The following is a 23,876-nucleotide window of genomic DNA, read 5'->3' as shown; positions in this document are numbered from 1 at the left end:
TTCTGTCTCTGCTTTGGCTCAGTTCCCGTATCTTTCCGTTTAAAGTTATCTGTATTTCCTTTGCTTACCCAGCCCTCTTTCCTTTCCAAATAAGGCAAATACAAGGCAAACTACCTAAAATCTGCTTTGGGTTTTTTTTGTTGTTTTTTTTTTTGTTTTTGTTTTTGTTTGTTTTGTTTTATATTTTTTTGTTTGGGCTTTTTGTGTTTGTTTTTTTTTTTTTAATGTGTTCACTTATGGGGAGTCTTGTTACACCCATGCTTGATTTGAGCAGAACCTCCTGTGTTGAGTCATTATTCGTGCTGTTTCTTTGTCCGGTTTGTTGGAAATGTTTGCAGGACAGCTTGCCCTGTCCTGCATGATGTTCACTGTGCTGTTCGTAATATGAAATACAGTTCGTGTTACGCCCTGTTTCCACTTTCCAGTTTCTAAATGATAAATGTAATATGCAAACAACTCTGTTTGCAAATTACTGAGGCTGAATTTAATGGCCTTCTCCCAGAATCCTTTACTGTGAACACCTTTTACCTTCAGTTGTATCTATAAACTGGCATTTTATAGCTTATGAGGCCAGAGATCTTCTGTGCTCTACACATACCATTGGGAAAAATGGATGGCACAAGGAATGGTGAGCTCAATTTCCCATCTGAATCTGGGCAATATACTCCAGCTCTTTTAGAAAAGTAAATGCCCCTGAGTTATTGGTGTATTTTTTCGTAACATAATAATGCTTCCTCCTTTATTTCAAGTCTTCTTGATTTCTCTTAGTGTTCTGCAGTTGTTGCTTTGTTTAAGCAGCAATAAAATAGGTTAACAAACTGCTGTCCATTGGGTCAACTCAGGCAATCTTCATAGGTATTTGCCAAGAATTATCAGCAATTGTATTTCCTTGACTGCTATTGCATGTAGGAACAGGAATTTTTATCCCAGCATTTAACTTCTATGGGGTTTACTTGAAACTTGCAACTCCAGCTGCTCAAGTTGGAAGGGATGATCTTAGTATTACATGACACTGACAATGCCCATTGGGTACCTTTGTCTGACATAGAAGTGAAGGAAGTCTCTTGATCCTTGAGCAAGTACTGGGCTAACTCTGTGATTCTCCTTCCTTTGTGTCATTGCACAGACATCTTCTCGATTGTTGGTGCGGCCCACCAGCTCCGAGACGCCCAGTGCTGCAGAACTCGTCAGTGCAATTGAAGAGCTCGTCAAAAGTAAAATGGTGAGACTGACCAGCAGGTGCATGTGTCTAAAGAAGTTGCGTCTTCAAGTCCCAGCCTGCTATTCAAAGAAAACCTGCGTGTTTTACACTGACTCCCAAAATTTGCTGTCTTATTTCAAAAGTCACTTTCTGGGTTGTTGAACAGGGTAATTTTGTGCACACTCTTTTGTAAAAGCATTTATTGAATAGGTAGATGGCTATGTAGAGGAGGAAAAAGCAATAAATAAGAGAGAGAGACATGATGGTAGAAAATTTACTAAGTATGTCCTGTTAGTAAAAAGAAAATATCCTGTTAGTAGGATGAATGCAAAGACCCAGAGTCTTAGACAAGTAGACCTTTGTGAGAAGAATCCCTGAAACTAAATTTATTGCAAATCTTACAGGGCTCAGCAGTAAAGCAGGAAACTCTAACAACAGAAACATTTTTGTTATCTAGTTGCTCTTTAGGCAACATGATAATGAAGAAAAAAGTAAAAGACTAAAGGGATCATTTTGCATGTTAGTGCCTTCATCCTTGCTAAGAAATTAAGTAGGACAAATCTGTGTCAGCTTTTTTAAGGTTCCTATGTTTTAAATTTTCCATGTTTCTGAAGATCATCATTGATATATTTTAAAGTTTTCATGTTTCTGAAGATTCACATTATATGCATAATTCCAGGAAGGCCCTTTGTAATCAAAATCCAGTTTGACCCAGTCTGGGAAAAACTTCTTCAGCTGACCCTGTTTGAGATTGGACTATATGGTCTCAAGAGGTCCCTCAGCAATTCTGGGTTTCCTCAAAATCTTTGAATAAAGCTTTTGCAGCATAGTCTCTCTTAGGCTCAATAGGAAGTACATTTGTGAAAACTACAAAGAATTGCAGTGTGTCAGTCCCATGTTATCAGAGGCTGATATTTCCCAGGTTCATTCTAAATTGAAGCAGCTTTGACTTTCAGAACTAGAAATTTTATGGTTCTCTCATTCAGAGAAAATTACATTATTGCACAAAATAATTACTGTACTCTCTTGGGTATTAACTTTTCTTTCTACTTCTCTTATACCAGAATGGTGAATACAAAGTAATCTATGGGAAAATTCAACAATCTTTTGTAAACAGAAAGTCTGGTAGTCCACGTGTCTTTCACCTAGCAGTGAATATAACTTAATGATCCATGCATATAGGAGATGTTCTCATTTCACAGTTTGAGCCAAGGGTCAGCTTCCCCTGGGTTTTGGGCAAGTCATATCATTACTGGTTTTTACTTTTTGCAGGGAAAGAAAAAAGATTATAGCTGAACCTCACCCCAGTGAAGTAGATGTGTCTTGCAATAAGGCTGTATCACATGCAAGGAAAATGTGATGCATATCTGTAGCTTGATCCAAGATTATGGGCTTGAATTAAAGAAATATAATGATTATTTCATAGATTATATCCTGTTGCTTCTTCGTCTTTTATACAAACAGAAGCCTGTGGAATCCATGCAAGGAAGACAGTGTATGTGGAAGAGGATACAGGGACTCTTTTCTAGGATCTGAACAGCCTGAAAAACAACATTGGCAGTGTAGAAGTCATTATTTTCTTCATTGAGACACTATTTGGGCTAGTTATTAAGATAACCAAAATGTCTGACAGAGAACAACACTTCTCTTGAGTTAAAAATGTGACATCATAAAAATCTCCTTTAAAGATGTCCTATTTATTGTTGAAAGTAACTTGTATATGCCAGAAGTCAAATATGACAAATATAATTTAATCCCCAGCAATAAGGACACATTTGTGTCACTCCCACCATAGAAGTACTTGCATCATGAGCAGGAAACTCCGACTTTTATCCATTGCTGCTCAAAGCAGTTCAACTCCTTTATTTTCCTGTGAAGAGAAGACTGTCATCTCAAATGTGCTTCTTAAATGTGCTTCAAAGGCTCAGTTATCATGGAAAGCCATGTTGTTGCCTGGTTTCCTGGAGGCTTATGACTTGCTTTGCCAAGATACACTAAAGTAATTGATCTCCCATAGATTGTGATATAAAGTGGCTTGCAACGCATCTTCTGAATAAAGGAGAAATAAATCATTGTTGCTGACAGTCTTGAATACCTCCTCAGGCTCTGGAGGACCGTCCAAGTTCCTTGTTGGTAGATCAAGGTGACAGCAGCAGTCCATCCTTCAACCCTTCCGATAACTCCCTTCTATCCTCCTCATCACCCATAGATGAGATGGAGGAAAGGAAATCCAGCTCCTTAAAAAGACGACAGTAAGACCTATTTATTTATTACTTATTTATTATTTATTTATTCATTCATTTATTTATTTATAAAAATGCTTATTTTGAACTGGCAGCAGAAGCTGTTAGTTTGAAAGTGGGAGGACTTGTATTAAATGTCGAGCATGTGGTCACATTTCTCTGTGACATTCAATCTGTGATTTTTAATTCTAGTCATACCTGTGTTTGACTTCTGTTGCATGTCACTCTCATTTATTTGGGAAGATGCTGATCTTTAAATGTCCAAAAGTCTATTAGGCTTTAAAAAAAATGGTCATTCCCCTCTTTCTATTCCACCCATGCTTAATTTCTCTACGTAGTAGTAAACTGTTACTATGGTATAATAAAAACATGCCTGGTTTCAAATTTTTTAAACTTGTGTATAGAAATAACCATCTGTATAGCTAAGAGTCTCCAGACCAGAGACATAATAGCATTTTATTTTAAACAATGGTTAAATGTTTCATTTTAATGTCACATTTAAGAAAATATCTGACTTTAGATAAACAGAAGCAAGCCTTGTCCAATTTTAACGTCAAAGGAGTATCTTTCTAAGAACCAATGTACATTAATTCTTCCATTTCAGTTCTGTCTGTGAAAGATACGTGACTGCATATGTTGAAAAAGTTGTATGTATGCCATTAATCATCTTGAAAAATCTGTTTCATTCTTTAATATTTGTTCACCTTTTTCCTTCCACTGTAGCTATGTCTTACAGGAATTAGTGGAAACAGAGCGAGATTATGTGCGAGATCTGGGCTATGTAGTTGAGGTATGATGGTTCCAATTCTCTTGATCTCTTCTTTTATTTTAAAATGTGTTACTAACCAGCTATGCAGCTTGAACCTCACTTACGTTTTTCGAACAAACAAAGGAAGAGACTAAAAATGTGGAAGTTTACATGCTGAGTTTTCCCTACTGTAGGTTTTAATGTATTAAAATACAAAATCAGATTTCATTCTTTTTTTCCTGTTACTGTGTTCACCTTATTGTTCTTTTGAGGAGTGTAGTTCTTTGCTTTTTTTTTAAAATCACTACCTCTGGCCTAATGTTATCCTAGTAGATAGTGGGTTTATTTAGCACATCTCAATTTAAAAAAAAAAAAAGCATAAAAAAGAAAGCATTGTACCTCAGCATACAGAGCAGCTACCCAAGATTTGAAAGTCCTCCTTCCTCTCCTACCACTAGGCTTCTCTTAGACTTCCTAGATTTCCCTGCTGTAAAATGAGATAACATCGCATATCTCCCCCTCAGTCTTCAGCTACCAACAAAATGCATTTAGAAGAGTAGAAAGAAATGAGCATGACAGTGAATTTTAGCCTAATAAAGTTTAATTCTTAAACTCTATTTTGAAGGTGGGGGGGCAAGAAAGATCAGCATTATGATAGTGTTTTTACGATATTTGAAGGGTGCATTAGGAGTCTGTGAATAGATGTAGTCTTGTAAATAACAACATAATTTCTGGTGAAAATGCTGGACATCAAAATATATACTTGGAAAACCAAAAGCAGATCTGGCTATTTAGGCACAGAACTATTGGCTGGAAAAAAGGAGTAGCGTTGCATAAATATTAGAAAATTAAAAAACACTCCCAGTCTAACTATATGGTAGAATTGCTTTGTGAGACAGCTGTGTAGAAACCAAGAATAAGATGCGATTATGGGAAAATGTTAGAGGAGCTTTATTGCAGCGAGAATGCTTACTAACAGAATTGTTTTTTAACATTTTTGTGTTTGGTTTGCCCATACTGCACAGTCCCATGGGCAGTTTCCGCCTCAGTGCACCTTGGTGTGGTGTTAGGGTGAATGAAGTAAGAGACAGAGTAGAGCAGCACAGAAGCCACTTCAGTGGCTCTGACATTTACTCAGGAACAGTCCCACTTGGCCAGGCCTTGCAGCTCCTTCAGGCAATTAGGAGTGGGGCTGGGGAAGTTTCCTTCATGCTTTGAGCCCATGCACACAAGCTAAATTAGAGTGAATTAATTTTTCTAGTGCTGTTGTGTAGACAGCCTCACCTCAATCTCTGATACTTTGTGTCTGTGCTTTATGTTAGGCTGTGTTATAGAACAGTTTTCAGGTTTGGCTTTGTGTCCCAAGCAAGTTGTTGCCATTGGACCTCTTCTGGGACAAGGGGGCTTAAAAGACAACTTGCTTTGTCTTAAGTAAGAATATTTACAGTGAATTCTCTTGGACTGTTGCAGGGTTATATGGCACTTATGAAGGAAGATGGTGTACCTGATGATATGAAAGGCAAAGACAAGATTGTATTTGGAAACATTCACCAGATTTATGACTGGCACAGAGAGTACGTATTGTACCTAAAAAAATATTAGACTGACTTTAGGAATTATTTCCTCTGATATTCAGATACAAGGTAAATGCAGATGGTTTTGTGCTTTGACTTGTAGAAAATGTAACTTCAGCCTACAAAAGTTGGTGTGAAGGTTTGCTTTAAAGAAGGATGCGTGTGTGTGTATATATATATGTGTGTGTATATATATATATAGCAAGTACTTCAGCTGAGGATCTCTAACATTGATAGAACTTTGTACATTGCTTTCTCTCTAACAATACAGTCTAAAGAATTTCTTAGGGGTGGTTAGCGTGGCAATATTAGCATCTCAAACATTCAAACTAGGAAGGGGAAAATTTTCAATCAATGTATGTGAAATCTAATAATTTTGCTAGTGAATGCCAAGGGTTTTTCTTCATCTTGGCACGGATTCAGCATATCCTTTTAAAAAATTATATTGAAGTGTTACACTGTTAACATTATCATTTTGGATTTTGGATGTTAATTGTCATTAACATCTAAAGCTGCTGATAGGAGACACAAAGTATCTTGCCTTGCAGAAAGACCAATTTGCAATGCAATTACCTGTTGCTATAATGTGTGCTGTCAGAATAAAAAGAACTGTTTGTTGTGTTTATGTTCAGCTTCTTTTTAGGAGAGTTGGAGAAGTGCCTTGAAGATCCAGAAAAGCTGGGATCCCTGTTTGTTAAACATGTAAGTGCAAATGTCCTTGTTGGCAAGCTCTATTGCTGCTACTGACCAACATGTTTGTCTGTTAAAGTACAACACAGGTGTACTTTGTACACTTTTGTACATTGTACAGAGTGCTCTACAATGTTCTTCACCTGTAAGAGGTGGAGAGATTGCTTTTAAGATCTTACAAATAGAAGAAGTAAATGCTCTAGTCTTTGTCCCCAATACCTTCCTGTGGAGAGGGAACATGAATGTGAGCCCCATTACTCTATTCAGTTACACTTCAGTGCAAGGGAATCATCATTTCATATGATACCTGCCTTCTAATCCCAGGTATTCATGCAATAGCATGGAATATAAGAAATACAAATAGGAAAGAGGCTCATTCTTCTTCCAGTTTGAGCGTCTTCTAGTTTTGTATCCTTTTCCCTTCTGAGAATTTGTCACTGGCAAAGTGGGAAACCTGTAGGAAGTAGCTCTCCCTGTTTCTGATTGTTGTTTTACTTTCTCCTGGTATTATTTGTAATTGAGTTGTCTTTGAAAGGCACCTTTACCACTCCAGATGGAAAGGCAAGCTGTGATGCTATTACAGCATCCTCTAGCAAAACTCTATCGGCTAGAACACGATTCAGTTCCTGTTCTTAATCTGTGTCCTTTCCAGTCTCCATCTTATTTTTTCATTTCTTTCTTACCATTTATCTTTACTGGTCAGTACTCTGTAAGTCTCTGGGAAGCAAAGCCCCTAACTGCAAACAAATCCTAGCAAAGTGATAGGAAAGATTTTTGAGTGGGTATGTCTGTACTTCTTAACCAGCAATGTCAGTAATCAAGAATAAATGTTAAAGGCAGAAGTTATTTCCTCTCCCTTTTTCTGTTGCTTTGGTGTTAAAAGCACATGCACAAGATAAAGAATCAGAGTTAAAAAATGCTAATGCCTCCATTTCCAGGCTTCATCACCTACATCCCCACCCAAACTCCAGTAGGACAGCCAATACTAAATAAAAGACATGAAAGTTTTCCCCTAACTATTCTGTACATGTAAACAGGAGGAGGCAATCATCATCATCATCATCATCATCAGATTATTAAAATAGAATAAAAAATACTATACTTCAAAGGCTTCATTACAGAATCATGGAATGGTCAAGGTTGGAAGGGATCACTGTGGGATCATCTTGTCAAACCTTCCATGGCTCTTGGTAAAAGCAAAATATAACCATTTTCATGCTTAACTTTATTGTGGAACCCGCTGAGCATCTCTGAACATCTGTCATTCAGAAGGATTTATAGCTGTGGGAATTTTTTTCACTTGTGTTGCCTTTCTAAATCATAATTATGTTCCCAAAGAAATTGTTTTCAGATCTGTAATTTCTGTATATGTAACTGCTTTTTTTTTCCCTAAAGGGGTCTTTTTTAGTTCATACACTGGAACTGCCGTACTTATTAAAATAATACTCAATTTCAATCTGGCATGTTTTTCTCTTGATAATGGTGTATCATTCTGTATCTTTGTTCCTCTAGGAGAGAAGGTTGCACATGTACATAGTTTACTGCCAAAACAAACCAAAGTCTGAGCACATTGTCTCAGAATACATTGATACGTTTTTTGAGGTAAGTTTGTAAGATATGTGAGGCCAAGTATTAATCAAATCTGTTGATCAAACCAGAAAAAAAGCCAAAAAAATGCAGCACATACTGTTGTTAATGTTTTAAATTACAATTCTCTAACACATTTCTGTTCTGATTTCTCAAATCTGATACAGATTCCTAGCGATGAAAACTAAAGGTTAGGCATAAGATATTAATTAACCAGTAGAGTCTTATCCTTAGTAGCCTTAGCCCAGGCAGTTACCAGTGCATTTTATATAGAATGACAGTTCTGGATAAACAGAGACCACCGTTGGAAATGGACTGTATACAACCTGTGACTGAAAAATTGCATTTCACTCTAAAGCCTTGTCAAGAAAGAGATGAAAGATGCTTGCAGAAGGGAATACCTTGGGAGCAAGGGTGATAAGGGGAAGGCCTACAGCTTTTGCTAACTGACGATTAGATTATTTTTCTACTTTTGCCACTTTCTGGTGTGATGACAATTAATACTGATATATCCTTGTTTATATATATATATTTATCTCTATATACTGATATGTATACTGTGTTTCTAATGCAACAAAACAAAGGTCTTTCTAACTGAACAAACAAAAATGTTTGTTTCACAACTCTCAGGATCTAAAGCAGCGCCTGGGCCACAGACTTCAGCTCACGGACTTGCTAATAAAACCTGTTCAGAGAATTATGAAATACCAGCTGTTACTGAAGGTAAAGTGATGTTGAGATGAATGAGTTATATTAATAGATATGTTACAGATGTGTTAACAGATAGGTTTTCTTTTTTAATTAATGCTGATGTTTTTCCACCCCTTTCCCTAACAGAACCCAGATTTGTAAGCAATGCCATATGATTATTTTCTGAACACATTCAGATAGTTATAAAAATTACAGAAGATGGCTTGGGCAGAAATTTCCTTTTTCTTTTAGTAGCTAAAGACCATATGTTTAGAATGGAAATGTTTAAAATTTGTACCAGTGTCATAGAAATGGCAGAAGGAATTCCCAACTGTTTTCAGATGTAAACATAATACAAGTTGTTGGGACTCATCACAGCTTCTCCAGCTACACCTGTAATCATTTTAATATCACCTAAGTGTTTACTTAAGAGCAACCCTGTATAGCACAGAGGTCATTGCCTTAGCATATGTTTTGTTTGTATGAGCTAAATTCAAATGATTGTCTTCTGCAGTCTATCATAGTCTGATAGAGGATATCAAATGCAGATTTTCTAAGATTTTTCATTGATTATTAATGAGAAAAGAAATATTACTTGATTTTTTTCTTTTTCAGGACTTCCTCAAGTATTCTAAAAAAGCTAATCTTGACACAACAGAACTAGAGGTACTTAAGACATTTTCTCTTAGTGGTACGAATTCTTTTAACTCTGAACTTTTCTTGTTTTGGCAGAGTCACTTTCCTTTTCTGATCCTCCTGAGAAAGTGATTATAAGAGTTTACTTCTTGCATTTCTGTTCTAAAGCAACCATATATAATGAAACAAAATTTTATGCTGCTAACTCATTTGGAAAATAAAGCTTTGACTTTTTATTTGTCTTGAACAGAAAGCTGTAGAGGTCATGTGTATAGTACCAAAACGGTGTAATGACATGATGAATGTTGGCCGCCTGCAAGGATTTGATGTAAGTTGGCTGGAGTTTTGCTTAGAGATTTTGTCACGTTCTCTAGAAATTAACCATTAATAATGTGGGGAGAAATGTGTACAGTGTTTCTTCACTACCTGGTTAGCTGGTGCAAAAAGCAGTAAATGCAAAATCAAGTCTTAGCCTTGCCAAGGACTTTTTCATGGGAAACAATACCTGCTATGTCAGTCAAACTAGGTAAGCTCTTCTGCAAAATCAAGAAAGGGCTAGTCTTCCTACACTTCCCTTGTTGGCTAAAGGCTTGCCTTTAAAGAAGGTGAGCAGATCTGACTTCAGTAGTGTAGACGAAGGAGGAGTCACTAAGGTAAATCATGTACTTGAGGCAACTGTAGCCCTTCTTGACTTGCTAAGTCTAGAAGAGATGGAAATTGGCTACTGATGCAACAGTCAGGCCAGTCATATGTTCTCTTTATATTCTGTGATGCAGGCGTGAACCTGAATTCTACCGCTACTCAGCACCCTGGGAGAATATATGAGTAACTGTTGGAATTATTCAGAACAGAGAAATGAAAATCTTAGTGTTCCAAGCCTCAAAGTGCAATATGAATTGAAAAGGGTTGAGTGGATTTTTGGGGCTTGGTCTGGCTTGTTTTGTTTTGGGGTTTTTTTATTTGTTTTTTGATTGTTTCTTTCTTGGTTTGTTTGGTTTTTTATGACTGTTTGTTGTTTTGGTTTGGTTTGGTTTTTGTTTGGTTTTGTTGGTTGGGTTTTTTGTTTGTTTGTTGTTTTTTCTTTGATTTTTTCTTTTTGAGAAAGAGCACAAGAATGTCTTATGTATAAGAGGAGAAGTGAATATATAATGGTCAATGACAGTTGGAAGGTGGGAAATACACAAAGCTGTTTGTCATGAACATGTGCTCAAAAAGGTTGATTGGGGAAAGAAACAAAGAACTTCACTAAATGTGTTTTTTCTTGCTTCTGTATTTAGGGTAAAATTGTAGCCCAGGGTAAGCTCCTGCTCCAGGACACATTCTTGGTTACAGACCAGGATGCAGGACTTCTGCCACGCTGCAAGGAGAGACGGGTCTTCCTGTTTGAGCAGATTGTCATTTTCAGTGAGCTGCTAGATAAAAAGAAAGGTTTCTCCATGCCCGGATTCTTGTTTAAAAACAGTATCAAGGTAACTGTTGTGTGTGAGTCTTTTGTGTCTCCTGCACAAACTCTGCTAAGGTAACAGTTTCTCATTCTGTGGTCAGTCACTAGTGACATCTAGATGTGCAATCATAGAGCGCAGTAAGGTGCAAGTCATTTCCTGGTATCACTTCCTACCAAATTTGTTCTCACTCCGATGTTAAGTGGAGATCTTTGGATCCCAGTACTCTGATGCTTCCTGCGTGAAGCACATCAAAGTAGGTGCTCTGGCGCAAAGTATTGGACAAGTTATTCACAAAGTTTCATTTTCAGCTCTGTGCTGTGAGTATACCACGTTGCAAATAGAGATAAAAACTCTTTTTGTATCCTTTCCGATACCCAAATATGTAGATAACATTTGTAAGTAGTGTGACCGTAGATATGTCAGCTCTTCCTGAAATAAAAAAGTGTTTCTCCACTTCAAGCTTTTCCTGAAAAGTCCTGATAATATTAGGGCTCAGCAGCCCTCATGAAGTGTTTTGGGTGGACCCTGCTTCCCCTAATCCACCTTGGTGCTCTGCCTGCCACCTGAACCTGCTGTTTATAGCTCTGGCTGAGCATCCAGGTCCAAGGCATTGCTGTATGTGCAGCTGAAGCCTTTGGTCGGGGGTAGTGGTAGAAGAAGCTCCATAGCAGGCTCAGCATTTTAACTAAACTGTCAGGAAAGTGAGGGATGGAGAACATTGGGCCATGCTGACCTGCTGGAGATTGCTCAGGCACAGTGTGTCAGTAATCTGTACACTAATTCTTAGTTTACTGGAATTAAGTAACTTCATTTCATGGTATTATTTTACTAAAGGAACGAGTGGTTATCATTTGAAGATCTGACTCTAAACTCCTAATAACGAGATTTTAAAAGGTATGTTTCCCATAAAATACACATGGTTTTTCTTCATGAAGGTGAGTTGCCTTTCCCTGGAGGAAAATGTGGACAGCGATCCATGTAAATTTGCACTAACATCAAGAACGGGTGATGTCACGGAGACCTTTATTTTGCATTCTGCCAGTCCAGGAGTCCGCCAGTTATGGATCCATGAAATTAACCAAATTTTGGAAAACCAGCGCAACTTTTTAAATGGTAAATTATTTTCTTTCACTGAAAGTTCGTAATTGGATGACTTTTCTCTCATCTCTTTTTTTCTTGGCTTTGAAATGTTTGCAAGCCTTTTTCCTGAGCTAATACAGAACAGTTGGGGGGATATGTGCCGCATTTCTGCTTCAGAACAGATGCTTGCATTTATTATAAGAGTGGTAGTCTGAATTTACATGGTGTTCTCTTGGTGAAATTTTCCAAATGTTTTGTAGGAGTGAATCAAGATAGGTGCCATCCGTTGAGAGCTTGTGTACCCCTTTTGAGCAACTGCAAGCCTTTAAAGGCTAAACCCAAGTGAAATTATCATCTATTCAGAATATGTTTTGCTTCTATTATTTTGCTGGGCATTGTTGTCACATCTTACTGTAGCAACAACATTGAGATTCTGCAGGAGAAAAATAGAAGGTGGTGTTGTCTGCTGTGACGCTAAAAAGTTCTTGTTCTATTTTTATATCAATCAGTTATTGTCCCAACCTAGATTTTTTTAAACAGTTGTAGTGTGTAACAACAAGCAGAGAATGTGGAGTCACACCTATTTTTCACAACTTGGCTGCTGACTGACAGTGTGATCCTAGAAGAAAACATTTCTTCTTAGTTTCAGATTTTAATCTTTAATATAGGTAGATACAGCAGGTCATGAAGGTTAGATACAGAAAAGTCACTTGAAGTCTGTGGCGCCTTTCCACTGCTAAGGAAATTTATTTGAACAGCACTCCCCTTTTTGCCGATAGACATGTCTGTTTTAAACTGTTCCTGTTCCCTTTCCTGCCCCCTTTCCCCTGACTGCCTCCCCCCTCGCCCCCACTGCAGCCTTGACGTCCCCGATCGAGTACCAGAGGAACCACAGCAGTGGTGGAGGCGGCGGCGGGAGCAGCAGCGGTAACAGCGGCGGCCCCAGCAGCTGTAGTGGCATCCCCAGCTCCAGCCGTAGCCGGCCATCCCGGATCCCCCAGCCTGTCAGACACCATTCCCCAGTCCTGGTCTCCTCTGCAGCCTCGGCCCAAGCAGAGGCAGACAAGATGTCAGGTATGTCCATTCACAATCACTCCCTGCCACACTACGACACCCCCTTAGAAACTGGCCTGACACAGTCAGACAGGCACCCTCCCAGTGCTGAGCCGGATGGTCCTCAGAGAGAAGCTGAACAGATTCCCAAGATGAAAGTTATTGAAAGTCCCAGGAAGACAGCAGGAAACATTTCTGGCTCAGCTGATGGAGTCCAGAAGGACTCACGTGGAATCTCAGAGGACAGTCGAACAAGAAACAGCATAGGATCACTGACGCTTGGGAAGCCAAGGCCAGGAGCCATCTCTCCAATGAACTCTCCTCTATCTACGACTTTCCCTTCTCCTTTTGGCAAGGAAACCTTTCCACCCAGCAGCCCCCTGCAGAAGGGCTCCTTTTGGAGCTCCATCCCAGCATCCCCTGCCAGCCGCCCTGGCTCCTTCACTTTCCCTGGGGACAATGACTCCCTCCAGCGGCAGGTCCACCGCCACTCTTCACACAGCAAGGACACAGATCGCATGAGCACATGCTCCTCGACCAGCGAGCAGTCAGTTCACTCCACCCAGAGTAATGGGGTAAGAGCGGAGCACCTCTGTCCTGCGAGCTCTTCTAAAACCTTCCATGCTCCCCTTCTGTGCGTTGCCATCATTTTCCGTACTAACTTCTGGCTCTCCGGTGCTGTACTGCTCTGAAATAATCAACTGTTCCGATATCTTCTGCACATTAAAAATACAAGAGTGTCTACCTGTGTGTGTGTATACATGTGAACATGGCTATGTATACAGACACAAAAGCAACTGCTAACATTAGATGCGATTTCTGCCTCTGCTGAAAATATAGATCACAGGGCTGATACCTACTAACTTGCTGTCCTTGCTTCTTTCGTCTCTAATTTGAAGGCACATAATTAACATGCTGAAGTGTGGCAGCCAGAGCACCTTGGGGTATGCATTGCGCCAGCACTGAAATCTGACTTCAGGATTTTGGCAGATTGCCTTGGGCCTTTTTTCACTTTCATGCACAAATTTGCCACCATTGTCCTGTTGAGTTTTAACTTCATGGAGACATCTATGTTCCCTGGGCTGCTCGATTTTTTTTTTTTTATTAATTTATTTTTTCCCCCTCTCAGCCTTGGTTGCTGTACATCAATCTCTTTTTAAATCCTGTGTTTGATCAAGGAAGCTTTCTGCAATCCACTCAAAATAGGCCAACAAAACCTAGCGACAATAATCCTACTTCTACTACAACCAAAACAATTACCCGCTCCACTTGTCTTTTCTCCTTTGTAAGAAGAACCGGTTTTGGGTTTCTGGAGATTCAACCTCTTAGTGTGCACTTGGTATGTGTGTGCAGAAATCTGCGCCATCAACAGAATCTACGTTCTCTCTAATAACACCCACCAGGAAAGCAACAGCATTCATGGGGGGATGTGCAAATATAAAGCAAAAAATGTTGAGGCATTTGCCATGGATGTGGTAGGCAGGTTATGGTGCCTTTCTTTTTAAACTCATGTTTGATTTTTCTCTTCACTAAGCATTGTGTTTATGAATGTTTGTTTTTCCACTCTCTCACAAATGATATGCAATATGAGTTTTGCAAATCACCTAACTGGCTGGACCTTTTTTAAATGCATGCATTTCTTTATAGAACTGTTTAACACACAAAGCTTTCTTGACTTCTCAGTTCTTATACTTAATTTTATAATAGCTTCAGAAGAGAATAAATTATGCTTTGCATGTTTTGTATTTTCATCCTGATCTTCCATCAGCTTTTTACTTGGTTTAGCTCTGTCTTGTGTTTATCTTCAGTCTAGCAAAATGTGATGTGATGTAATGTAATGTAAAATCTGGGGAAATTTGAGTATTTTCCATTTACTGCATAGTTTGTGAATCAAGATGGTGGTACTGGGATAATAATAATTAAGCTTGTGACATTAAAAAAAGAGAAAGAGAAAGATGAGGTGGCACTGAGTTTTCAAAACATTTGGATTTTGATACTATCTCAGAAAAGACACCATTGCTTGTTTTTATCTCACTGTAAAGCATAATGTTGGAATGCATGCCGTCTGCATCACAGCTATATGTTCTCAGCTATATAACTCTTTTATTTGGTAACTGAAATCTGAAATTGGCCATAAGACCTCATTTATAACCTCATTTCTAGACCAAGCAGCAGGATTTCACACCACATGGAATAAGTTGGAGAAAATGGGTTGTGAAGGTTTATTTTAATATAACCATTTGTGTATTTATATTCACGTGCACATATGGCTATGGTCGATTACTTAAGGAAAAATTACTTCTAAGAAGAAAAAGGAGTCAGTTTTGCTAGTTGAGAAATATGGGAGGAATTTTTTACATTTTGTTTGTCGATCCTTCTCTAATCCCATAGTTGAGGTCAGTGACAACCAGAAGTACTTTCAGTAAGAAAACATTACTGTGCAAGAATAATTACTTCCTTGGAAGGCAGAGGGAAAGGCTATCTTTCCATGGTGAGAATGAATTCTGGTATAAACACGTTCTCAAGAACATTTGTCACTTAGTAGTTACCAGACAGTTGTTTATTTAACAGATTTAACTGTCCCTGTTGAACATAAGAAATGTTCAGAGTTTATTATGATCCTTCAAGATTTAAATGTCAGAAAGAAATGTTATGTTATAGAAAGGTCAGTCTTGCAGTTATACAAATTCTGCTGCATACTAAGAGACAGTATGTTACAGAATAGTGTGTGGGGCAAGGTTTGAGGTTTAAGTTGATATTGCAACTTCCCTTCATCTTCCATTCTAAGTCTTAAAAGGAGGAGTCAACAAAAGCTGCTTTTTCTCTTTTTCTGATAGAGTTGGTTTTCCTCTAGGTAAAAGAATGTAGCAAGTTGTCATCCTAATTTAAGTAATTATTGAAAATGAGACCTAATTTCTTTGGTTCAGCTGTTCCCAATTTGTCTGAATCATAGAAAGGACTTATTAATGCAAAAGGCCATGCAGGCCATCCTCTAAACACAAAAAAAAAAAAAAAAAAAAAAAGAAATGCTGGAAATACAGCATCTGAAATTAATGTCCTTTAGTAGAGTAACAATCCACAATGAGATCTTTCTCCCTGAGTAACATATGCTTCATCATTTTAATATGGCAAAAAGAAGATTTGAGTCATTCAGTTGTATATAACAGTCCAGCTAGAATAAAATGTACAGAGTCACTGGCACTCCAAGCATCAGGGTGTTAAACATGCTATGAATTAGTAATCTGAGACAGTTCCATTCCAAATGTCTTAGTTTCTCAGCCAGAGTCTTCAGAGAAGCACAGGCGCAGAGAGATGGAATGACTTGTTCAAGGCCTTTAGCAGATTGCAAGAGAACGCAGTGTTCAGGGCTCCCAATGCACCATGCTGTCAACTGACCCCCACTGCATCTCCTCAATATTTGAGAAATATTTGACAGTTTTGAGAAAAAAAAAGATGCTTTAATCCTGTGTTCCAAGCTTTCCACTGGCTGCTAGCACATGAGTGGTACTAATGTGGTTCTGCTCTATAAGCAATAGGACTACCAGGACATGGGTACTCATTTCCTCCTTCAGCTCAGCTTCTACTGAGGCACAGTGAGCTGAACTCCTTGGCACTGAGTGACCTGAAACAGTTTGAACTAAGAACAGAGACAAAAGACAGGCACACACACACTTCATGCCACATCATTAATTGGCCATTCACTTTGTTTTTAACTTGTTTCATGAAAGGAATAATTACTGAGGGAGTAGGTTGTGTAATCTGATAATAGATTTTACACTTACATTCATTAAACCTCATATAAGGAACAGATGCAAATGGACACAGTAAGTCTTACTTTTGAAAAATAATGATTTCCATTAGGTTCGTGGTCAGGAGAAGGCATTTTGTTCTGAAAGTAATATGATTTTGAATGTGCATCTTCTCAGCTATAATTAGCTTTCCACAAATGCTTGCTGGGGAAATGAGCAAAATCATGAACAGTAGTTGAGAGTGTATGATGAACAGGGAGCAACACTCATCTATCTTAGTCACTAATCAATTAGAAGGGATTCTTACAGTTTAGTGGGTGTATTTTGACCGTCAAATTAATAATTTCTTATTTCAGTAATTTACTTCATCCTCTGCATTTAAAGGAATAATCCTGATCATAAAGATGCAACCAGAGATAAGTCTTGTCGTTTTGAGAGATGCTGTCAAAACCCAGTTTTATTCTTTTGTAGCTTGTCATGTTTTGTATGCAGAAGGCCAGTGTCTGAGATCTGACAGGTAGTGCTAGGAAAGACTACACGTATTTTTCATTGTCTGAGTTTCCAGTGATTATGAGTTAATGGCTATGATTTTGCAATTGAACTTCCAAGACCGTGAAAAAGTGTGCTTATACTGTAGTTTTGATGCCTGATGAAGATGCAAGGTTCAGTGTCTGAGCTTGAAAGGAAGACAAGTTGAAATTTATTAATAAACTGACTCCTCGTTAAAAGAAATTATATTGAGTGACAGTATTGGGAATAAATTTGTGCAGCAGCAGTACATGAAGATGTTCAAATATCAGACTAATTCACAAGATATACAGACACAGGCAGCTTTAAACAAGAAAACATTGCTCTTTTTCTTTGAGTACAATTTAAGCCAAGTGGATTAGGTAGGTAATGTAGATCTGTTTTCTTAATGAGTTTTAAACTTTATTCTCTTTTTTCCCCCTGCTCTCTGCTTATGATGGATGCTTGCAGAGTGAAAGTAGCAGCAGTAGCAATATCTCCACCATGCTGGTGACACACGATTACACGGCAGTGAAGGAGGATGAGATAAATGTCTACCAAGGAGAGGTCGTGCAGATTCTAGCCAGCAACCAACAGAACATGTTTTTGGTGTTCAGAGCCGCCACCGATCAGTGCCCCGCAGCCGAGGGCTGGATTCCCGGCTATGTCTTAGGGCATACCAGTGCAATCATCATTGACAACCCTGATGGAACCATCAAGTGAGTACCTGGTGTGCATAGAAGAGGAGGAAGGAAGGAAACTTCCAATATAGAGAAGGCTTTGAACCTTGAAGGCCAAAAGTTGATGTGATCATGGAGAAATAAATGAACAACAAGCCAAAGGAGTACTGGAGACCTCCCTTAGCAAATGTCAAAATACAAGCTAGTAAGAAAGATCCCAGAAGCACATACTATTTAATAGAAAGTTACAACAACCTAATCTTCTGGGAAAAGAATGCCTTATCTAAGAGCAGAAATAATTTTCTTTAATTTTTTTATTTAATAGAATGAGTTACCAGTCTAGACACCTTTGTCTAGGAAAACAGGGAACGTTTGTTGAAATAAAACAAGATTTCAGAGTTCCTAGACATCTGTTTTAAGCCACAAACCTACTAAAAATTGCAGTATGCTAGGAACAACTCTCTCATATCTGCAATGGAAGAAATTATATCAAAGTTTGAATTTTGTGTAAAGCATTTGTAAGGCTGCATTTGGTATGGGTTTCATACCCAGTGTTGCCTAGTTTGATTTACAGTTCACATTTTCATATAGAAAGTTTACCATTCGTGCAGTGACTTCAAGGAATACTGAACTTCAGACTACATTACTAGCTTGTTCAGAGTTTTAGCCAAGGGTGGCATCCCTTATGGAACACTTAGTGTATGTTATTTTACTATATTGTAATACATAGAAATAACATTTTGGCATACTTCTCCAATGCTACATGAAACTAGATAATATAGGGCATAACAGGCAGTTGAAAAGAATTGATCAGAGTTTCATGTTCTGTGTTCAGGAAGTCAACGTCTTGGCACACAGCACTCCGATTAAGGAAGAAATCTGAGAAAAAAGATAAAGACGGCAAAAGGGAAGGCAAGCTAGAAAATGGTTATCGTAAATCCCGAGAAGGACTTGCCAACAAGGTTTCTGTAAAAGTAAGTGTTCAAAGACATAGTTTCCAAAAGAAGTTGGTTTGGGATTTCTTTAGAAGTAGCTTCTGTCAGAACTTCACAGAAAGGAATCAAAGGCAGCAGTGACCTTAGTGGACAGTTATGGGCAAATTTGAAAGCAGGAAGTTATAACCTTCAAGCCTGAAAGCATCATACAAAAAAAAAAAAGATACTGCAAAAAGAATAAAGTGGTGCAGAAATTGTGGTATTCAGATGTTTCTTGGATTTTCTGGGTATGGCTAGCTTTGCTATATCTCTGTGCTTGGTTTTCTACCATTCTAAGTTATTATAAGACTATCAGGACATTAATTGTTTAATTTCTTCTTTACAGCTACTCAACCCCAATTACATTTATGATGGTAAGTTGCTTTAATTTTTAAAAGTTTCAGTCAATAAATTTTATTAAAACATTATTTGCTAGATATGAATTATGTCAGGAACAGAGTGCTTTCTACAAATAGATATATATATATACAGGCTCTTTTTAGATAAGGTAGAATGAAATACATCATATTTATTTTTTAAGATGCAAGAAACACTTTTTTGTTCACAAGTCCAAATCAACATAAAACACAATGACCATATGATGTGTTCTTTATGGAAGTGGGGCCTTGCTGAAATTGCAAAGTAACAAGGCCAGGAGTTGGAGCTGCTTTATTTTTAATCTTGCACCCTAGGGAACATTCAGGACCTCACCAGTACAGAGGCAGATCAGGGCAAAGATAGTGGCCCATTGGGGTCAGAGCCAAACTGAGGTTTTAGCTTAATAGGCAGAAACAAACTTTTTGAGTTTCACTTGTGGAAAAGGGAAAGCACTACAGTGCTTCGGTGGATAAAGTGTGTTCTCTTTTGCAAAATTGGATGGATATAAAGATAGCCTAGCTGAGCACTTCCTAAATACTTTTCAGTGGAGACTTTCCTCACTTTCCATAAACTAGGTGTTTGGTTCACCATGGTAGGCTTCAGGGTTATCTGTGGCACAGCAGTAGTGTTCTCTCCAAGTTCATGTAGAGAAAAATTCACTAGTTCTGTACAGCCCCAGCAAGGGGCCTAATCATGGATGTGCTCCAAGGGCAGGGGATATATACACTTTGGGAATCTGAAGTACTACTTCGTCAAATAGAAAAAAGTGCAAGGAATAGAAGAAATTAAATGTATTTGCTTCAGTTTACCTAATGCCATTATTCTCTTTCTCCAGTTCCCCCAGAGTTTATAATTCCATTGAGTGAGGTAACATGTGAGACAGGAGAGACCATCGTGCTTAGGTGTAAAGTCTGTGGTCGCCCCAAGGCTTCAGTTACTTGGAAAGGTCCTGATCATAACACACTGAGCAATGACGGTCATCACAGCATTTTGTACAGGTAATTTGTGTCACGTTCAACAGGAACTGCTGAAACTGTTTTTTTTAATTTTTAATTTGCACCCCTGGTGCAGGACAGGGTTTGGCTTTGAGGCATGAAGATAGGGTTGCTCTGAGACAGAAATATGTCACCACTGAGATTTTCCAGAAATGTTCTGTAACTTCTTTATATGGCCAGGGTAACAAAATGTTACAATCAGTCAATTTTTAAAAACAAAATAAAACTCATGTGCTCTTTCTGATTAGCTATTGCAGAAGCCATTGTGGTTGTCACAATGACCTTGTCCTTGAAACAGACCAGTGTGTTGTGACATGCCAGCACTGACAGATCCTGTTAGTCCCTTATTTCTGTTAGTGGCTTTCAGATCACACTACAGTGTTTTGCAAAGAAGCCTCTCCTTCCTACTGATGTGACAACATCACTCTTCATTGCTGAAGCGTGGATATTAACACTGTTTTCTGGTTTTATCTTTGTTGGGATAGAACATAACAGAATAACAGGTAACTCAAACACCAGGAGAAATTGTTATTTTGGAACGGGAAACTGCAGGTTAATTTTTTTTTTTTTTCTGAAAAAGCACCTTTTATATACAGAAAATGGAGTTTAATGAGTAACTTCAGTATGAAGAAATGTCTTATTTATGAATTATACTCTTAATTCAGAATGAAGGGCTCTTTTGTGGCATTTTATACTGTTTTTTACTTCCGGCTGCTCCTGCTTTTTCTTTTCATTGGGTTTTTTGTTTGTTTTCAATGGGAAGACAAAGGCAGTGTGGCAGCTTTACTACTGCATCCAGGGCTGTTCTGAGATGTGCGAGAGTTAAATTTTCTAGATTTAATTAATTGTTACTCATTACAGAATTATATCCAGTAAATAATGTTGGCTGTGGCTGACAGATTTTTAGAAATAATCCTGAAATTTTCTTTGAGCTGGGGAAAGCTGTCATCTTCCTATGTTCCTAAAATTTACGGTCTTTTTTCTCCCTGAAATTGTGTGGTGAAGACCATTGCAAATAGGTTTTGGGTTAGTCAGTAAAATGACTTGTAGCAGCTGACATGAATCCAAAGGAAAGCAATAACTATGATAGAAGATCTTGAAAATACACACTATTGTGAAAAAAACAACAGAATGTTAGGATTGGATTGAGCCTAGAGGTGAAAAGTGTAGGGAAGACTTGCCAAGTACTCATATTTGTGAAAGACTTACAAATTAAATTTACTGTTGCTCATGTCCATGGCAGATAGTCAAAAGAAAATTACAAATTTATTTCACAGAGGAAAATTTAAGCAGGCATGTTGTAGTCTAGGGCATTGCGCTGCGGAAGAATTCGGGATGTAACGAGAAGCTGCTAGACCCCCTCTCTGTTAGGATAGCAAAACCTGCAATTAGCCAATAGCACTTAGGTGTGACGTATGTAGATGGGAGTAACACAATGACCCTAGGTTATAAATTGTCAAATTCCCCTGCAATAAACGCCATTGCTTCGCCATCCATCATATTGATGTCTTGTGGGTAGATTGGCCAGGGTGGCCCTGGAGAGAGGCCACGGGCTGGCTCCTGGAATAAGGGTGTTAGCCTTGCTTGGAAAACCCACACAGGCATTTAAAGACAAACCATCAAACAAAAAGTGTGAACAGTGAGAAAGATTAAGGAAGAGCCTGCAGAGTCTTTCTGTTCAGGTATTACCTAGCTTAATGCTGTCACAGCCCTGGAGCAGAGAATAAACTTAAGTCCTTTCTAGTTTCTTCCATCATCATTCTCTCAGATTCTGAGGTCTCCAGCATTGTGATGAAGTGTGCCTTTTGTGTTGAAGGGCAAGCCCTCTCTTACAAGGGGTGAATGCTCTGAAAGCACAAATGATTGATCAACTGACACTTCCTGGGAGTCATGGATGGAAACGAACCTTTCAGAAAGAAGAGGGATGGAGATTTGTCCTAATATGGCTTCCAAAAACTTGAATGGGTAAAGGAAGTCAGAAGAAACAGGGAAAGCACTTGATTTTTCTAACAGCAGAGCCTGAGACATGGTGAGACAGAGTATCAGTCAGGATGTTTTTCTAGTAATCTATAGCATTTTCCAAGATACTGGATGAATACAAAGTGGTCAGGTTCTGGTGGACATTTCTGATATGGCAGAGCAGGGTTAGTAATGTTCATCCAGAGAGAGATCGGGGCTGGAGAATAGGAAGTATAAACAATATCAACCTAACTTAGCATGATTTTCATAGCTTAAGGTCTGTGAAGTTACTGTAAAGTTAACAGCTGCCATTGTGTTTTGCAGTGACCTGGGAGAGGCGTCGCTGAAAATCGTTGGCGTCACTGCGGAAGACGATGGTATCTACACATGCATAGCTGCAAACGACATGGGTTCGGTTTCATCCTCCGCCAGTCTACGAGTTTTAGGTAGGCCTGTCTATTCCTTCTTCTAAAGCCTAGTTACAGTCAAAGTACCCACATATCAGTAAAAAGAAAAGCTCAGCTCCTGGGCACCCCTTTGGTAAAGGAGTACTGATAGCAAGCCTTGTTACCTGTAATATATTGCCTGTTTTAGCAGGAATAGATGCAGTTTTAGGATGTAACTGATTAGAGGTTCATACACACATTCCACAGTACTGTCAAGATGTATTCACTTTGCCAGTACTAGTTCAAGCACACTGATAAAATCATGTTTTATCATCAGCATTCTTAATTTAGTCTTGGTGAATGTTCCAATGCTAACATAATTTCTAAAGTGTACAGATGAGAAAAGAGTAGTATTATTTTGTAATTTATTTTTCTCCTTTGCTTGAATTGTAAAGCCACAATGTTTGGGAGAACGTACAACTAGTTCTTGTCTTTGCATCATTGATCTACAGTTAAACTATTTCAGTACCTGAAGCAAGGCAACCTGAATGTTTGTGAGGAATGAAAAGGAAACGTGCAAAGATGAAAAAATGCCTGTGTTCAGGGGGCATAGAGCAAAGGGAAAAAAGTTTTTTACTTGATGTGTGTGATGACATAGTGATAAGTTTTGGTGTGTGTTCGTACATTCACTTATTCTTCTCCTAAGTGTTTATAATTCTCCATTTTTAGAAATTGAGGAAATATAGACAACAGGATCACAGTTTTTCTTACAGAGCAGCTCATAACAATTGATGCCATCTGAGTCTTTTAGTCTGTTGTAAGGCATATATATTTTTCCATTGTTGAAAATGAATTAATAGATATTAGCACAATGGCTCTGTCTCAAAATGACTCATATAAAAAACCCCAAGACATGAAGTGTCCCAGCTGATATGGGGATTTCCGTAGTTGTCCTAAACCTGTTCAAAATATAGTCTTTCTTCCCTTTTTTCAAAGAGCTTTGCTGTTTTCCTGGAATTTTAAACCAGACTGTAAAAAAATGTGATCCTTTCACATCTTTTTGTGTGAAAAGTTTGTGTGTTTATATTCAGTGGTGCCACTTTGAGCTCTGCCTATTGGTAGCCACAGGAAGTGTCTTACTGACAACATATTGAGGTGGTGATTATTTCAGGCACTTCCTGCTCACTGACCCAAGACAGAGAGTAGCTAAGCCCTTGGATGAGTGTTTTGCAATATAGAAAAAAGGCTGGAAGGGAAATTTTGGTCTTTATACTAATGTTTCCTGAAAAATAAGAGTTGGT

The 23,876-nt window shown here is 38.4% G+C and overlaps 1 protein-coding gene across 1 annotated transcript in view; it reads left to right on the top strand.

Moving 5' to 3' along the window:
* Nucleotides 1–23,876, top strand: part of TRIO (trio Rho guanine nucleotide exchange factor) — a 244,569-nt gene that overhangs the window by 215,815 nt on the left and 4,878 nt on the right. The window contains exons 37-53 of the mRNA XM_058830459.1: nucleotides 1,127–1,222; nucleotides 3,305–3,453; nucleotides 4,168–4,234; nucleotides 5,663–5,766; nucleotides 6,399–6,468; nucleotides 7,969–8,058; nucleotides 8,674–8,766; nucleotides 9,349–9,399; nucleotides 9,620–9,697; nucleotides 10,647–10,838; nucleotides 11,750–11,927; nucleotides 12,753–13,522; nucleotides 17,675–17,922; nucleotides 18,719–18,857; nucleotides 19,204–19,231; nucleotides 20,071–20,233; nucleotides 22,514–22,635. Of these exons, the coding sequence (XP_058686442.1) occupies nucleotides 1,127–1,222; nucleotides 3,305–3,453; nucleotides 4,168–4,234; nucleotides 5,663–5,766; nucleotides 6,399–6,468; nucleotides 7,969–8,058; nucleotides 8,674–8,766; nucleotides 9,349–9,399; nucleotides 9,620–9,697; nucleotides 10,647–10,838; nucleotides 11,750–11,927; nucleotides 12,753–13,522; nucleotides 17,675–17,922; nucleotides 18,719–18,857; nucleotides 19,204–19,231; nucleotides 20,071–20,233; nucleotides 22,514–22,635 (2,638 nt within the window). The remainder of the gene's footprint in view (nucleotides 1–1,126; nucleotides 1,223–3,304; nucleotides 3,454–4,167; nucleotides 4,235–5,662; nucleotides 5,767–6,398; nucleotides 6,469–7,968; nucleotides 8,059–8,673; nucleotides 8,767–9,348; nucleotides 9,400–9,619; nucleotides 9,698–10,646; nucleotides 10,839–11,749; nucleotides 11,928–12,752; nucleotides 13,523–17,674; nucleotides 17,923–18,718; nucleotides 18,858–19,203; nucleotides 19,232–20,070; nucleotides 20,234–22,513; nucleotides 22,636–23,876) is intronic.

The sequence above is a fragment of the Poecile atricapillus genome, chromosome 2 (assembly GCF_030490865.1).
Source record: "Poecile atricapillus isolate bPoeAtr1 chromosome 2, bPoeAtr1.hap1, whole genome shotgun sequence".
Lineage (NCBI taxonomy): Eukaryota > Metazoa > Chordata > Aves > Passeriformes > Paridae > Poecile > Poecile atricapillus.
This window is presented reverse-complemented; position numbering and strand designations above follow the sequence as displayed.